The sequence below is a fragment of the Aspergillus thermomutatus genome (assembly GCF_002237265.1).
Source record: "Aspergillus thermomutatus strain HMR AF 39 chromosome Unknown NODE_169, whole genome shotgun sequence".
NCBI lineage: Eukaryota > Fungi > Ascomycota > Eurotiomycetes > Eurotiales > Aspergillaceae > Aspergillus > Aspergillus thermomutatus.
Genome location: NW_020798218.1, coordinates 1 through 16,096, shown reverse-complemented (window position 1 = coordinate 16,096; position 16,096 = coordinate 1). Strand labels below are relative to the sequence as shown.

Below are 16,096 nucleotides of genomic sequence, written 5' to 3'. Positions count from 1 at the left end.
TGACGCCTGCAGCGAGACGACTCATTAGTCCAAGAACGTTCATTTAATGTGGGAAAGATGGGAATCTTACCGCGATCACAGCCTCCATAATGACGGAGAACGCAAATCTTATCCAGTCAGAACTGGAATCCAGTTATTGCGGAAGTTGTAGTGGAAAGCACAAATTGCTTCCTCTCTCCGTCCACGACGAAGTAAAAACGTCCAGTGGGCGATGATGGCAATATGTGCAGACCTTTTTTGATTTTATCTCTAATATCTACTGGGAATAGGAAGGAGGAAGGGATGTGGCCAAGGGGGTGTGCACGCGGCTGACTCTACATCCACAGCCAAAACGGTTGATTCATTGGATGTCATCCACACCACATTGCAGGATTGTATCATGTAACGCCACTCTTAAACGAGAACGAATACGCAGTGGCATACCACGTTGAAGCAAGGGATGGGGAACCTTATGCTTTGGGGTTATTGTGACCAGCATCGTACATGGCATGGAACGCACGGGGTATTTGCTGGAGAAAGGGTTTCATCTTGCTGCTATCTGGGAAACTCGACAGGAGGGTAGCTCTGAGGTTTGTGAGTCGTTCTTCACCTGTTTGGTTGCTGGCATGTTCTGCGAATCTGGGATCCTCATTGAAATAAAGTTGATAAGAAGTCGGGCTGGGAAGAATTTGAGACTGCAAGGGGCAGCATATGATCGTCGCCGAGGTGGACATTGTACCTGCGTCATCAAAGTTCGAACCGATCATAGGGATGGGGGAAGGAGACGAGATTGCGCATCAAGGGATAAGTCAATGAGAGGATCGACATGCATTATTGTGTCTTCAAAAGCTCATTGGATAGGTCCAACTTTGAACAGACAATAGCTGGAAACACTTGGTGAAGCCTTCAGTAAATATTGCATTTAAGTGGCTGGCTAGGCCTAAAAGCAATAAACGAAATAGTCACTGATGAACCTGGAGGACCAACTCAAAATGCTTTCATGATTTGCAATGATCTCTTTCAGCATTCGTGTCGCTGTATTTGTTGCCTGACAATGAACTCAATCAAGAAATGTGGGAGATTTCCATGTCTCTGAGCCATCGTTCGCCATCCACATTCTGTCAATGAAGTGTATCATTGCGTCACAAACTCGAAGGATCGTGCACTGATAAAAGCATGGAGCTTGGCCATGGAGGCAATTCATCGAGAGCGAGGTTGGAAATCGGACAGCATCGAGCTCGACAACATGATCCTTTCAAGGCTCTTGCACCCCATCGCGCTAAACATTATCGATAAGCCTGTCAAGGAATCAAGCAGAAGGATGAATGACAAGCGAGAAGACAACGTAGAACGGGCCAGAGAGAAGTAATTTTCTCTTAAGCTGCTGGCTTCAAATCAACCACGCCTATAGGATCTGTCACTTCGTATGACGGGCTTCCTTCTACCGAGGAGCATCCAAGTCCCTCACCTTGCACTCAAAGAATGGAAAGATGCTTATACAACAACAGGTGAGATTCCTCCTTCATTGGCATCAGCGATTCCTTTGCTCGCGACCATGTTCCTTGAATGCACTTCTCCGAGGATGGCAAAGTGATTTAAGCCCGAAGATCGCAGTACATAGTCGTGGGCTCTCCGCAATACAGGACGAGGCCAAATCTCGATAGCGGAAATGGTGCTACTAGGGCACCTTCCAGGCTCCCGTTTCCGTGCAACTCACTATTGACGATGGCGAATGGTTCGCTGTATTGAATAAGACCGGCCTGTTGACTGGAAGGCGCATCGCTGTCCCGGACCGACTGCTGACAACCGTAGTGTACACAACTTAAAGCAGACACAACTAGAGGTTAACAGGTCCTAAAGTAAATATAACTCAAAGTAGACATGCTCTTAGGTTGACATGCTCAGAAGTTGCTAAGACACATAAGATAACACCTTACAGACCATGTAAGGCCTGTATTACACTAGATAGTAATGCAATGCTAGTAGTGATTTTGCACCAGACCCACTGGGTGACTCACATAAGGTCTATCTATTTCAGCACTAAGCTTGAAAAGGCTTTAGCCTATTACATTTGGCCTCTATTTAATGATTCATGGTCATCAAAGATGAGTCAAATGCTGCCATCAGCCACTTAAGTAGCATTATGATTGAGTCATGCTCTTGTTACACCAGCCAAAAAAAATTATGATCAGCAGCCTACCACCTCCCAGAGCTGCTTTATGTTTCGTCAAGTTAGGTCCGGAGAGGCACTCCCATAAGAGGAGACCAACGCTTTGTGGCAAAATATAAGAAGTCAAGGCTGCACTACTCGTGCTTTGTTCATACTTTGAAGGGATCATTCTTCTTACTCGAGTCTCGAATTGCTTCCTCACTCAAACCCTCATCAATACCATGGAAGACACTCCCAGCATGACCACTCCCAGCAGGGACTCAACCCTCACATTCCGCGAAGTCACCGAAGAAAACTGGCGTGCGGTGGCAAACCTGAGTCCTAAAGACGGCCAGATAGGAAACCTCGCCCCCAACGTTTGGTTCTCTCTGCGAAGCCCATTACTCCGAAGACGCGTGGGTACGAGCCATCTACGCCGACGAGACGCTTGTCGGTATGCTCATGATGGCAATATGGGATCCTGATGAGGCGTACTACATTTGGCGATTCATGATTGATGGCCGGTATCAGGGTCTCGGGTACGGTCGCCGCGGCGTAGAATTCGCGATTGCACATATACGACAGCACAACCCTCAAGCAAAGCAGTTGGGGGTGATGTCAACGCCACCGGAAGGGAAGATGAGTGGAAATCCGGCGAAGAATGTGAAGCCTGAAGATTCGCCATATAAGTTTTACCAGAAACTTGGGTTCAGGGAGACTGCGCCACCAGATGAAGATGGAGAGATTATGATGTCAATAGACTTGTAGATATCAATATTCGCCAATTGCCACTGCCCATGCGTCAAATTCAGTTCTGGTTTCAAAAGACACAGTATCCGAAGATGAATTGTGGAGTTGAGACGCGGCTAGTTTCCATACACTATGTTTAGAGCTCGTTGCTGCCTCTTCCTGTTACTACTCTCTTTCCTTTTTACGGTTGCCATCTCGAGTGACATGGAATAATACTGAAAAAGCTCGCTAGTAAAATGGAATGGAGGAAATGAAGCAGTCTTATTCAGAACGATATATCGAGTCGACTTCACTTCCAAGCGTAGATGCAAGTCCAATGGCCCCAGACTGGGTGTCTCTCTCTCCTAATAAAGCACAATCCCTTTTTCTCATAGAACCTGCAAGCTGGCAAATTCCCCTCGGCCGTTCGCAGCCAGAACCCTCCATCCTCTCGTGGTAGCTTTATTTTGGCTAGCTCGAGCAGTACACCACCGAGTCCTAGACTCTGCGCGTCAGGGTGGACAAAAAGCTGATAGCCGGCCAAAGTGTTAAGAGGAGTGGAAGGGATCTTGAAATTGGGAGGTAACCTTTTCCATGATTCAAAGAAAGTTTGTGCTGTTGAAGGAAGGTATTCTGGTGATAGTGGAGTGAGGTTGAATGTTGGCATTCTTTAAACTGATAACAAATGTAAATTGAAGCCCTAGATGAAGAAACTGTGTAAATAATATTTATTAGTAACACTCATAGGAATAAGCTATTAGAATATTGAAGTCAATGTATACGTACTGTCATAGTCCAATCTAGCCACTCAACTGATCGACCAGATGCCATTTGCTAGGCGACGCTGCGATGAGAAAAATTAGACACGGAGGGGAAGGAAAGGAGGTGACCGCGGCGGCCCTATGACATCTTCGAAGAGAAATCCTCCTAAGTTTCAAGGAAAAGTTCTCACGAAGGTCGCAAATATGTGTCAGGTCTCCTGGACCATTTCAAACAAACAGGACCTAATGAGATCATGTGTGTTTTCTAGGCGAATAGGATCAGGGGTCGACACGGATATATATAAGTAAGATTTTCAAACATTCGCATTTGTATTCATAATTTGCAAACCTGTATGAATATTTGTATGAATATTGGACCCTGCTGCGTGGAAAGACCAATATGAGGTGGTGGTTTGGAACGAAGGGGCGGCTGGTGATAAGAGAGAGAGGACACAAAGCTAAATTGAACCTGTCACTACATATAGATTAGAATATCCCAAGGGAACACTTGCCAAGACGGCAAATCTCATTCTCTAGCAGTCTCGCGTGCTGAAGGCTGGCTCAGGTGAAGACAGACGGAAGAAGCATCCATGAATAAAATGAAGGACTGATATCATTGGCTAGTCCAAGTCCTACAATTCCGATTGCCTGAGATAGTGCAACTGTGAACAGCCTAGGAGGAAGGATGGGAGTTAATGGGCTGCGCATTACCGAACCACAAGTGGTCGTTCATGTTCGCGAACTGATGATTTTGAGAAGTGGGTTCAGTGATCGCATATACTCCAAATGTGGTGGCCGACTCCGTTGGCGCTCCTTCATTTTGTGCCCATCCAAAGTAGATACCTGGTAATAGGAGCATATCTCCTGTTGAATTACCGACAGCCGGGCACTCACGAGGAATGTGCGATTGGTGGATATCTTGCTGAAACAAACCGAAACAGCAACTCCTGTGGCTGGAGGACTCGGCAACTACGACTTTGGCAGCTAGCACTCAGCAAGTCACCGCACCTCGGTGTCTCGGTAAAATATGAGGCAAACATATTTAACCGATATGATGCCTTGTGAGGAACTTTGATGAGAGAGCAGGATGTAGGATCCTGGTCGTCACCCCGCATTTTCCTCCGCAACCCCGGAATTCTGTGTTCTGCAGAGTGCAACGTGGAGATGTCGGCTGATTTGCAGGGATTAGCATGCTAGAACGACACGACCAAGTGATGCATACAGACTCAACAAATCGAGATCATTGTGGATGCTGAGGCGCAGGATGGAGCATATCAAGGACAATGACCGACGTGTCTCTGCCCAGCGATTTCTGAGACGAAGCGGGGCAAAGGTGAAACTCACCATGTGCCATTAGTATAAGCCTCTACTGCCCGCTCATCTTGACGAATGCTCCAGCCTTACTGAGCCTAATGTCAATAGATCCTCCCACCGGAGCAGAAAACGGACAAATGGTTTGCACAAATAGTTCATTTGTGCTCTGTGAACCCCTTAGCCATACCATCGGTTGAGTCGTACGCATATATATATATAGCAAGTGCTGGTCTTTCGTATCATGCTTCTTTTCCTACCATCGTGAGATCAATTCGAGACCGTACAGTGGCCATGCCTTCCTCAACTTTCGTGGCTATAGCGTCCTGTCTGGTCGCCTTGGTCCATGGCTACGCAAACCCGGGGTCATGTTCTGGGGCTTGTAACGTTCATGATCCTGGCCTGATTCGAAGACAGTCCGATGGAAAGTACTTTCGATTCTCGACTGGCAATAAGATCTCCTACGCGTCGTCCTCTTCCATTCAAGGCCCATGGACTGTGCTAGGGTCCGTGTTGCCGAGCGGATCGTCGATCAATCTAGATGGAAACGACGATCTTTGGGTTAGTAAACTCTCAGTTGACTTCACATCTTTTTATACTTACTCAATGCAAACCCCCCATCTGACCTCCCCTATATTCTCTATTCTCCTTCTGTGATCCCCCAATGTGACGAAAGTCTCCCCGACAGCTTATAAGGGATTGCAGCATCCCTCCGGGTTAAGTCTGACTTGAACTGTGTAGGCACCGGATGTCTCCCTCGTCAACGGGGTCTATCATGTATATTATTCAGTCTCGACATTTGGATCCCAATCCTCTGCCATCGGTCTTGCAACATCCTCGACGATGGACCTGAATTCGTGGACCGACCATGGCTCGACGGGTATTCAATCCAGCTCTTCAAAGCCATACAATGCGATTGATGGCAACCTCTTCAACGACGGGGGAACTTACTACATGAATTTTGGCTCCTTCTGGCATGACATCTACCAGGCACCGATGAACTCGGCCGCAACCGCCGTGGCATCCTCCTCGTATAATATCGCCTATAACCCCTCTGGAACCCATGCCGTCGAGGGAGCGTTCATGTATAAGTATGGCAGTTACTACTATCTCTTTTTCTCTGCCGGAATCTGCTGCGGCTATGACACGTCCAGGCCGGCATCGGGACAAGAGTATAAGATCAAAGTCTGCCGATCCACCTCAGCGACTGGCAATTTCGTAAGTCAAAGCAGGAGACCTCGATGATGCAAAGCTGATGGTGTCTTAGGTTGACGCTAGCGGTGTCGCTTGCACGAATGGTGGCGGCACGGTTGTCCTCGAAAGTCACGGAACTGTATACGGACCTGGTGGACAGTAAGTCTCTCCTCATCCACACTTTATTCCGTCAGGAAAAGGCATCAAAGTGCTAATTCTTCACAGGGGTGTCTTCACTGACCCGAGCCTCGGCCCTATCCTTTACTACCACTATGTCGATACTACGATTGGCTATGCAGACAGCCAGAAGCTTTTTGGATGGAACCAGATTGATTTCTCCAGCGGATGGCCTGTCGTGTGAGCAAGCGGGTCTTTTCCGTTTCCTTTTCGCTTGAAGTGTAAATAGCCGGTCTTCATGGTTCAAGCTCGAAGTATCCGAAAGTCATTTATCAATCAACATGACATTCTCTCATATGTCGAATGAAAAGTGTATGCGTGGATGACCAAATGGTGCAGATTCAGATTGCTGCTCGGTAGAAAGAAATCGCTTCGAGCAGGAGCGGAGGAAAGAGGGCCTTGTACGGTCGAACTGCCTGAGGCCAACTCTCCCCCTGTCAATTTCTACTGCCAAAGCGCAGGGAAACATCAGCTAGAAGTGCTCTCACCTATTCAAGAAGCACAGAACTCCTGTTCCACAAACCCGTATACTTCACTGGCCACTAGGTAGCTGATTCTCTTCCCCCAAGCAACGGCTGGCTAAATTTACTGAGAGAAAAGCCCATCAATGCTCGATATTACTCTGAAGCAGGCCTACTTATGCCAGACCATAAGACATTAGGTTGACCGTTTGCAGACCATACCAACACAGAAGAGTCTGCCCCTCTCAAGTACAGCCATTTGAATATCCAAGCATCATCACCTCGACCGCATGCAACACATGAAATTGTGGATTGAACCTGCAGAAAGAAATTCCTAGCCATCTTAGCCCATCTTGCTATTTTGAACGGAGTCCAGGGCCGTCCTCCCATGCCATCGGCACTCCTGAGCAAGTCTAATGGAGAACCATTCTTTCTGGCTGTTCTTGAGCTACGCATATCCCCGTTTCCAGCAAACCTTCCTTCAAGTAATTGCTGCTTTTCCGATTGGAGAAACTTAGGTTGACGCTCGTAAGGTCAAATTTGGGATGAGAACGCCGTCTTCGTGCCTCGAGTCTTTTCCTTCCAAAAAGCCGATGGTCAGGTCTTTCCACCAATCTCGACTAATCGTGATATTAATTCTCTACGTTGCAAATAAAGCACTTGAGACGGATCCTGGTCACTTTATACGACCAGTCACTCAGAAAGTTTGAATACAGTAAGCTCCTATCAATGAGAACCACATTTCGGATACACGTGTACACTGGCAAGCGAGCTGCTGGATATTATCATGATGGTCGACCTGGTAATAAATCAGCGGATGAAAACTGTCTGTATACTCAGATCAACTGCACTTATTGACCCTTGTCGTCCCCACAGAAGCAAGCCGTGAGCTGAGCGAATCGTCGGATAGAATCAATGAGTGCGAGAAGAGGATGATGAAATCTCCACATTCACGGACTGAATGAAGACTTCTTGATCGGCAGTCCCACAAGTAGATCCGTATGTTTCTACAGGGACGTTGACTCCGCTGCTCAGCCGAAGCGGAAGATAGCCGGGATTACCGTTTCATCCACGGAGTTTCCGGCGAATGAGTGGATTATCATTGGCAAACGACCATGTCCGAAGATGAAGGATTATCCACACCTTGAGATGGCTTAGTATCTACCAGAATATGATTCGCCTCGAGGACCGTGGAGTCGTGTAGCGGCGCAGTGTGCACCACGCCTAGCCTTGAAAACGTCTGTGCATATGGCTGATCACATCACGCTGCGCGAGGAATGGATGAGGACGCTCGATTTGAACACCCAGCACAATGAGCGGGTTGTTATTCCTACTTGTGGCGCGTTTGGGAAAAAGACCTGGAGTAATCCTCAGCGCGAAGCGGAGGTTTTCCGAAAACAGTCATGCAGAGTATAGAGATTTGCGAGTCAATTGAGAACGCATAGGGTAACAGGAGAAGCACACTCGATGCTCAATTGGTCTGTATCCGTGTGCCTCATTACAGCGGTGCTCTTCGGGTATCATTTGATGTCATTTTCTTAGACCTGCGCTGAGTCTGCGGCCCGCATTTGACGCAACCTGCGCATTTCTCTACTTTGTCCAGGTGGTTCCAGCTAGGTCCTGCCTCGGCCACATGCGTTGTCTTGCTGAGACGGCTGGAACCTTCGCAGGTTCGCTAGGGCTCGACGCTCTATACCAGCAATGTCATCGCCAGGCACGCTTGATCGATCACCTGCTGTGAGAATAATGGCTGTACGATGATTGGATCCTTCGGCGAATGGATGCAGATCACTAAACAGACTGTCACGGCAGCAGTATCAGCTTGCAGATAACTGGCTGGACGTTAATTAAGCTACTCTATTTTCCACCAGTGCGCAGATCCTGCCGTTGTGGACATGCAGGCTAAATGAGGTATTCGTCACCCACTGACGACTCTCTGTCTTGGCACAGCGGAGTATCTCTCCAGGATACTCCTGCTGCTCTGAAGAATGAGTAGATCCCTGTATAGGCTTTTCTTGGCATTGGGAGAAGCAACGGGTACCCATTAGATAGTCCGAGGGCTTGTCATTACTCGGACGATGCTACTGCAAGCAGCCTAGCACATGGGGTGTCGAGCCGGGGTTGCGATAGCGGCCACCAGGAAGACGGCAATGTCCTCTGTCTCGTCTTGATGAGAAGTGCGAGAATAGCACTGCGATATGGCATCTGCTCGTCTATATAAAGAGGTCACAGTCTGCCCGTGGTCCACGATTCTTCACTGACAGACCATCCTCCAGATACTTTGCTAGTCATATCCTCACCCAAACCCCAAAATGCAGCTCAAGCAAGTTCTTTCTCTTTCTCTACTCGGAGCTTCCCTGGTGTCCGCTCATCCCGGCCACGAGGAGAAGCGGGCGTCGAACCAGCTGCTGGCGTTCAAGGCGCACGTCCGTCGCGGTCTTTCGCAGTGCGCTCGCTCTTTCGATGAGAGTGGTCTCACTGCGCGCGCCATTGCTCGCCGTGCGCAGCTCGCCAGCGAGTACCGGCGCCGTAAGCTAGCAGTTCGTGACACCGACGACGTGCTGAACACCTCTCACCTGTCCTCGGCCGACTACACGGCGTCGACGGATGAGACGGAGATCTTCAGCAGCACCGGCACCTGCGTCCTCAACCCCGAGGGTGAGACGGGCCCCTTCTGGGTCAGTGGCGAGCTGATCCGCTCGGACATCATCGAGGACCAGGCCGGTGTCCCCGTTCTGCTGGATATCCAGTTCGTGGATGTCAGCACCTGCCAGGCCGTCGAGGGCCTGTACATTGACACCTGGAGCTGCAACGCAACCGGCGTGTACTCTGGCGTGAGCGGCAACGGCAATGGCAACAGCGCGGACACCTCCATCCTTCAGGAGACTTTCCTGCGTGGCATCGCCAAGACCGATTCGGACGGTGTGGTGTCTTTCAACACTCTCTTCCCCGGCCACTACTCGGGCAGAACGACTCACCACCACATCATCGCCCATCGGAATGCCACCTTGCTTTCCAACAACACCCTGACCGGCGGCACAGTCCCCCACATCGGCCAGCTCTTCTGGGATCAGTCCCTCATCGACGAGGTGGAAGCTACCTCCCCCTACAGCACCAACACCGTCGCGCAGACCACCAACGCCGAGGACCGTGTCTTCTCGGACGAAACGTCTGGCACCACTTCGGATCCGGTTTTCAACTACGTTCTCCTCGGGGACAGTCTGGAGGATGGATTGCTTGGCTGGGTCACCGTGGCGGTTGATCTGACGGCAACCTACACGCCTAACTACAGCTTCGTTTACACCTCCAGCGGCAGTGAGGCTGTGTCTGGTAGTTCAGGTAGCAGTGGTAGTGGTGCTGGCAGCGGCCCCTCTGGTGGCATGGGTGGTGGACCTGGAGGATTCTAAGCGTTCTGATCTGATATAACCTAAGGGAGTACTGCTCTCTTAACAGATGCGAATTTTCGTTGTTGAGTTTGTGTTTTGACAGTTGAGAAAATGTCACTCTTTTGGCGCTAGTTTCCCTCTCTGCGGCTGAAGTCATTGTTAACTGCGTTTATGTACAGAAGTATGTGAAATACAATCACTTTCTAAAAGCGCAAGTATCTGATACTGAAAACTATCAAGATTGAGACATATTATGAGTGTTGCTAGTTGCTACCATCGGCTATAACCGCGTCGGGAAAAGGTTTGCTCTCGGCCGAGGTCAACCAGGTCAAACTCCCAACTTCAGCCATGAATCATTTAACATCATCAATATAGGCAACTACTCTCATCAACAAAATGGAACCTCGTCCCAAACCGACACCAAGTAAAAGCTTCCTCAAATATCACACCGGCTGGCGTCGCGTGGTTAGCCATTTCAGCCCATCGTGAGTCTGATGGCACCAGCATCGCAACCCATCACTGACAGGCAACAGATGGTTCTCCACAACAATGGGCACCGGCATCGTCGCCATTTTATTCTACATCATCCCATTCGGACACAGATACCTGCACTATGTATCCATCGTCTTCTTCATCCTCAACCTCGTTCTCTTCGTGGTAGTGCTCGGCATGTCCATCCTCCGGTACACGCTGTACCCCGAGATCTGGGCCGTGATGATCCAGGACCCGACGAACTCGCTCTTCCTCGCGACCTGTCCGATGGGTTTCGCGACGCTGATCGAGATGTGGGTGTTCATCTGCGTGCCGGCCTGGGGGGACTGGACGAGGGCGGTGGCATGGGTGTTGTGGATTGTCGATGCGGTGGCGGCTGCGTCGGTGACAGTGTCGTTGTCTTTTATTCTGTATTTCCAGCCACTGATCATCCCACGAAAAAAAATTCTGACGATGATAGGATCTCGCAAACGTATATTACCTCGCTGGAACGCATCACCGCGCTGCAACTTCTCCCCATCGCGGCGACGATCGTGGCTGCGGGGACCGGGGCGGAGGTTGCTGGGATCTTGCCAGATCCTCAGCATGCCATGGGCACAGTGCTCGTCTCCTATATCCTCTGGGGGATGGGGACGCCTCTCGCGATGACTATTTTGGTCATATACTACCAGCGTCTGGCGGTGCATAAACTCCCGTCCCGGGAGACGATTGTCAGTAGTTTCTTGCCGCTGGGGCCGCTGGGATTTGGGGGATTCGGGTAAGCACTTCTTCCCCTGTTTCTAACTTGATCTGACGAGATAGAATCCTGTATCTGGGGAAGGTTCTGCGCAAACTCGTCGAGACTCACAATGTTATCGACCCGATGGCGGGATCGGTCGCGTACACCATGGGAGTCTTCATCTCACTGCTCATGTGGAGTTTCGGGCTGATATGGCTTGTCTTTGCCCTTGCGACAATCTACCACACGTCCCCATTTCCGTTCAATATGGGCTGGTGGGGATTCACCTTCCCGCTGGGCGTGTATGCGGCGAACACCATCCTGCTGGGTGAGCAGCTGGATTTGATGTTTTTTAAGGTCTTTGGGACGGTAAGCATACATCGCCGTCAGAAAAAGACAATGACTGAATTAGACAGATACTCAGTGTGGCCGTCATCCTCCTGTGGCTGGTGGTAGCCGCCCGAACAGTACACGGCGCATGGCATGGGAGTCTCTTCTACGCACCCTGTCTGCAGAATCTCAAGAACAAAGAGGATCCAGCCGAAGCATCTATTCGCCAGGCATGATATAAGCGCATAGATAGTCCATAGTTATCATGATATAGACTCGCCAATTTTACTCTGATTAGGCAATCCGGTAACCTCTTTCGTCCAAAGGATGCGCCAAGCACGACACAGCCAATCCAACCCTGGTCGATACAGAAGCAATCACCAGTAGTGCTGACGAGGAAACTCCAGCCGACCCGGCGTCTCGTATCTGCGACTGCGATATCACATGGATCGCGTGCGGCTGAAGACGGGCGTATTTCATTTTCTGCCCCTCCCAGACTCACCATCATGTCACATCCTCTCAAGGCATCATGGTACGTCCCCTTCACCATACACTATACATGATATTAAGCTACGTGAACAGGAAACCGAAAACGAATTCCCCTTCCTCCAGGAGGTATATACCCCTCCATCACAACCAAAGATCGAGTACGAATCCTCCTTATCCTACGCATGAAAAAGAAGCTGACATACAGTCTAGTTTCGTGTTCGTCCACGGCCTCAACCCCCGAGGCAGAAACGACCACCCCTACGAAACATGGCGCCATCAGAACGGCACCTTCTGGCCGAGGGATTACCTGCCGCAGGATATCCCGCACGCGCGGGTGTTCGTGTACGGATACAACTCAAACGTGACGAACCCGCAGACCATGTCGACGGCGGGTGTGAAGGATCATGCGAACACGCTGTTGAATTTGCTCGATCTGGAGAGGAGTCCGCAGCTGGTATGTTTTGCTTCGTTTGACGCGGTGCGGAGGCTGACGATGGTAGAATACGCGGCCGCCGAAGATTGTGTTCATCGGGCACAGTTTGGGGGGGTTGGTGATTAAGCAGGTAGGCCACATGGCCGGAACTTGACGTGACGGGAGTGAGGTTGATATGGACAGGCCCTGCTCAATGCGCATGAAGATCCCAAGTATACGGCTATCCGGCTGGCGACCTGCGGACTCGTCTTCTTTGGGACTCCCCATCGCGGCGCCAAGGGGGTCGAAGTCGGCAAGATCGCTGCCAAGGTCGCTCGCTTCGTGTCGAAAGGACATGCGAGCAATGAGCTGCTGGATTGTCTCGAGTACAATTCCCTCTTCACACGGCAGATGTCCAGCCGTTTCAGCCACCAGCTGGAGGATTATCGGGTCGTGAGTTTCGTGGAGGGCAAGGAGGTGTTGCTTGGAGGCGCTGGACCGGCGTCTGTCAGCCATGTAGGCCTCCTCGTCCGGGTGGTGAATAAACACTAAGAAAAGGCAGTTGGTTGTTGACGAAGAGTCGGCCGTGCTGGGCCTGCCTGGCAATCGAGAAACCCGACTCAAACTCGACGCAGACCACTCGCAGATGTGCAAAGTCGGGTCGCGCGGCCCCATGTACAAACTCATCAAGGGCAACATCAAGCAGATCGTCGACCAGGTCCTCGTCGCAGAACAAGGATACATCCCGCAACCGTCGACGTCGCCCCATCCGGGCCCTCCGTTACCTCCGCGCATGCACACCAACAGCAGCTCGCCCTACCCCAACGCTGCCCCTCAGACGAACACCCCGCGCGTCGTGGGGACAATGTATGCCGCTGTCGACAGCGACCCGCGGTCCATCCAGGCCGCGGAGCACAAGAACGCTGGGCGCTGGGATCAAGCCCGGAACCTCGAGTACGCCATCTTCCAGGAACACCTGCGGACGCTGGGCCCGGACCACAACAGCACGATCGTGGCGGGCTACCATCTCGCCGAGATCGACCTGGAGGCCTCGTACCTCGCCAAAGCCACAGAATGGTGCAAGTGGGTGTCCGACCAGAGCCAGCGGACGCTGGGCCCACGACACCCGCTGACCCTGCGAGCCGAGAGCCTGATGGGCGAAATCCTCTGCGCACGAGGACGATACCAGGAATCCGAATCGGTGTGCGCCAACGTCCTCGCGCGCCAGCAGATGAGCATCGGCGACGACGACCTCGACACGCTGGAAACGCGCCGCCGCCTCAGCATGGCGTACAGCAATCTCGGCCAGGAGCAGAACGCCATGAGCATCGCCGAGAAACGCCACGAGGCCCTGCAGCGCATTCTCGGCCCGCAGCATATCCGCGTGCTGTCGTCCGCGCTCGACACCATCGAGGTGCTGATCACCGCGCGCACGTCCAACGGCGACAAGATCCTCGAGATGCGCTTCAGCGGGGAGATCGCGCAGACCACGTCGCAGACGGGCCAGATCGCGCGCGAGCTGAACGACCTGCTCGGGCCCCGCCATCCGCTGTCCATCCGCGCGCTGCGCCTGCAGGGGATCCTGGAGATGCTCGCGCAGAATTCCACCGTGGCGTCGGAGACGCTGCGGCGGGCGCTCGCCACGGCGGAGGAAACGCTGGGGCCGGACCACACCGAGTCGATGGCCCTGGTCGCCACCATCGGGATCATGTACACGCTGCACAGCGACAGGGGTAACTACATCGCGTTCGTGATGCCCGGCAGCAGCAACAACAAGCTGGAGATGGCGGCGCCGTGGCTGACGCGGTACCTGTCGTGGGCGGAGACGCGCAAGGGCAAGGACAGCGGCGACGTGCAGTCGATGCTGGACATGCTGGCGAACCTGCACTTCGCCCGGCAGCAGTATGCCGAGGCGCACAAGTACTACGACCGGCTGGTGGAGTCGTACCAGGCGGCGGGGATGCCTGTTCCGCAGCTGGTGGCCACGAATCTGCAGACGTGCCGCATGCATACCATGCTGCTTACGCAGTACTCACCCCGGGGGACGGGGTCGGCTATCGAGGGGATACTGAACTCGTTTGTGAAGAAGCGTTTCTAGCAGTTTCTTGCATCATTACATATCACCTCTATCTATGTCCATAACTATTCATGAATCAATTAGAGAACTTCTCGGGAACCTTGCGCCTGCTCATCATTAGCCACTGTAATCTACGGAGTACACAGACAGAACGACATACCCGGTAGCCTTCTCGAACTGCTCCCTCGCACCATCAGTGATCTTCTCATTCGTCGACCGCATCTTCGCGGAATCGATCTTCCCGCCGCCGAAGCGCTGTTCAACCGAGTCGAGACCTGGTACAGTTAGCACACGTCCCCCTCTGAATTCCATGACAAATGAATATCGTACCCTTATCGAGGTAATCCTCCTGCTGGCCCTGAGGCTGTGCCTGAGTCTGGTTTCCGGATGCGGAGTGGCTTCCGCCAAGCTTGGAGGCGAGACCGGAGAGTTTGTCCATTTTTTGCACTGCAGTTTATCTTTTTGATGTCTAAGATGGAAATGGAGATGTGAGGAGAAGAGAAGAGATCAGGGCGAGGTGTTACTTATATAGCTCTCTCAGTCCAGAATGGTTGGCGTCATTGTGGATTGCTTCTCTGGGTGATCTGATTGGATAGACGGGAAAGCGGGGTAGATTGAGTTTAGATAGATGATTTGGGGGGGAGATCTGGGCTTTTGATTGGCTATTTGGAAATGGTTACATCACTTGTGATGTCATTGGTGGTGCTATGCCATTAACAAATTATGTACTCCGTATAAATAGATACAATAATAGCAGTGGAACTTGTCGCTATAGCGTAGCAGCCAGGACCGTGTTGCACAAGGCTATACTAATCACGATTCTTGCCTATCCATATCCTCATCCTCTTCCCGCAAACATGAAACACCCCGGCCACTGCATACACAACCGCATTCAAGCTCGCAATCACCATAAACACAGTCAACAGGCCACTCCTCGCGATCCAGTCGTTGATGCACCACGTCCAGACCCACGCCACAGCCGACTTGAGACACGAGATGGTCACCATGAGTTCTGCGGAGAGCTACCCTGCATTAGTATACGTAACCGGAAAAGAAACGTAGGCATACCTCTTTGTGACAGTCTAATGCATAGGTCATCCCCAGCGTGGCGCCCATCTGCGCCCCTGACGAGAGAACCCCAAAGCCGACGACTGGCCCGGCCCAGTGCGTGCGCGGGTACGTCAGCCCGGAGACCAGCGCTCCGAGAAAGGTGAGGACGGCCGCGATGGCGCAGGCCGAGAGCCGCATTTCGGGCTCGCGGATGCCGTCGTTGCGGATGGTGAAGTATGTGGCGATGCGGTCGGCGATGGGGCCGCAGAGGTAGGTTCCTACCAGGGAGCCGAGGAGAGGGGAGAGGAAGATGAGGCCTTGGGCGCCGGAGGAGAAGTGGTAGGGTCTGTGCTGTTAGCTTCTGTTTGACGAGGGGAGGTG

General features: G+C 51.8%; 7 protein-coding genes across 7 annotated transcripts; 5 read left to right on the top strand and 2 right to left on the bottom strand.

The window, feature by feature from the left end:
- Positions 1-2,370: 2,370 nt before the first annotated feature.
- CDV56_102150 (GNAT family N-acetyltransferase) lies at positions 2,371-2,896 on the top strand (the record flags this gene model as incomplete). Its single annotated transcript, XM_026755769.1, has 2 exons — positions 2,371-2,505; positions 2,573-2,896. 2 exons carry the CDS (start codon positions 2,371-2,373, stop codon positions 2,894-2,896), a joined length of 459 nt encoding a protein of 152 aa, XP_026612506.1.
- A 2,327-nt stretch (positions 2,897-5,223) lies between these two features.
- CDV56_101657 (arabinan endo-1,5-alpha-L-arabinosidase) lies at positions 5,224-6,484 on the top strand (the record flags this gene model as incomplete). Its single annotated transcript, XM_026755276.1, has 4 exons — positions 5,224-5,490; positions 5,671-6,147; positions 6,197-6,282; positions 6,349-6,484. 4 exons carry the CDS (start codon positions 5,224-5,226, stop codon positions 6,482-6,484), a joined length of 966 nt encoding a protein of 321 aa, XP_026612505.1.
- Positions 6,485-9,073: 2,589 nt separating this feature from the next.
- On the top strand, positions 9,074-10,168 carry CDV56_101102 (intradiol ring-cleavage dioxygenase; the record flags this gene model as incomplete). The annotated part of the gene is made up of 1 exon (XM_026754721.1): positions 9,074-10,168. The coding sequence occupies one exon, from the start codon at positions 9,074-9,076 to the stop codon at positions 10,166-10,168; it is 1,095 nt and encodes a 364-aa protein (XP_026612504.1).
- Positions 10,169-10,543: 375 nt separating this feature from the next.
- On the top strand, positions 10,544-11,923 carry CDV56_100834 (TDT family transporter; the record flags this gene model as incomplete). The annotated part of the gene is made up of 5 exons (XM_026754453.1): positions 10,544-10,632; positions 10,681-11,049; positions 11,100-11,396; positions 11,441-11,726; positions 11,774-11,923. The coding sequence occupies 5 exons, from the start codon at positions 10,544-10,546 to the stop codon at positions 11,921-11,923; spliced, it is 1,191 nt and encodes a 396-aa protein (XP_026612503.1).
- A 293-nt stretch (positions 11,924-12,216) lies between these two features.
- On the top strand, positions 12,217-14,686 carry CDV56_100409 (LipA and NB-ARC domain protein; the record flags this gene model as incomplete). The annotated part of the gene is made up of 6 exons (XM_026754028.1): positions 12,217-12,219; positions 12,270-12,334; positions 12,387-12,630; positions 12,677-12,739; positions 12,793-13,104; positions 13,151-14,686. The coding sequence occupies 6 exons, from the start codon at positions 12,217-12,219 to the stop codon at positions 14,684-14,686; spliced, it is 2,223 nt and encodes a 740-aa protein (XP_026612502.1).
- A 55-nt stretch (positions 14,687-14,741) lies between these two features.
- Positions 14,742-15,104, bottom strand: CDV56_100321 (uncharacterized protein; the record flags this gene model as incomplete). Its single annotated transcript, XM_026753940.1, has 3 exons — positions 14,742-14,772; positions 14,826-14,940; positions 14,996-15,104. The coding sequence occupies 3 exons, from the start codon at positions 15,102-15,104 to the stop codon at positions 14,742-14,744; spliced, it is 255 nt and encodes an 84-aa protein (XP_026612501.1).
- Positions 15,105-15,474: 370 nt separating this feature from the next.
- On the bottom strand, positions 15,475-16,061 carry CDV56_100014 (uncharacterized protein; the record flags this gene model as incomplete). The annotated part of the gene is made up of 2 exons (XM_026753633.1): positions 15,475-15,687; positions 15,734-16,061. Coding segments are annotated over 2 exons (541 nt in total), but the record flags the coding sequence as incomplete, so codon positions are not given.
- Positions 16,062-16,096: the final 35 nt, after the last annotated feature.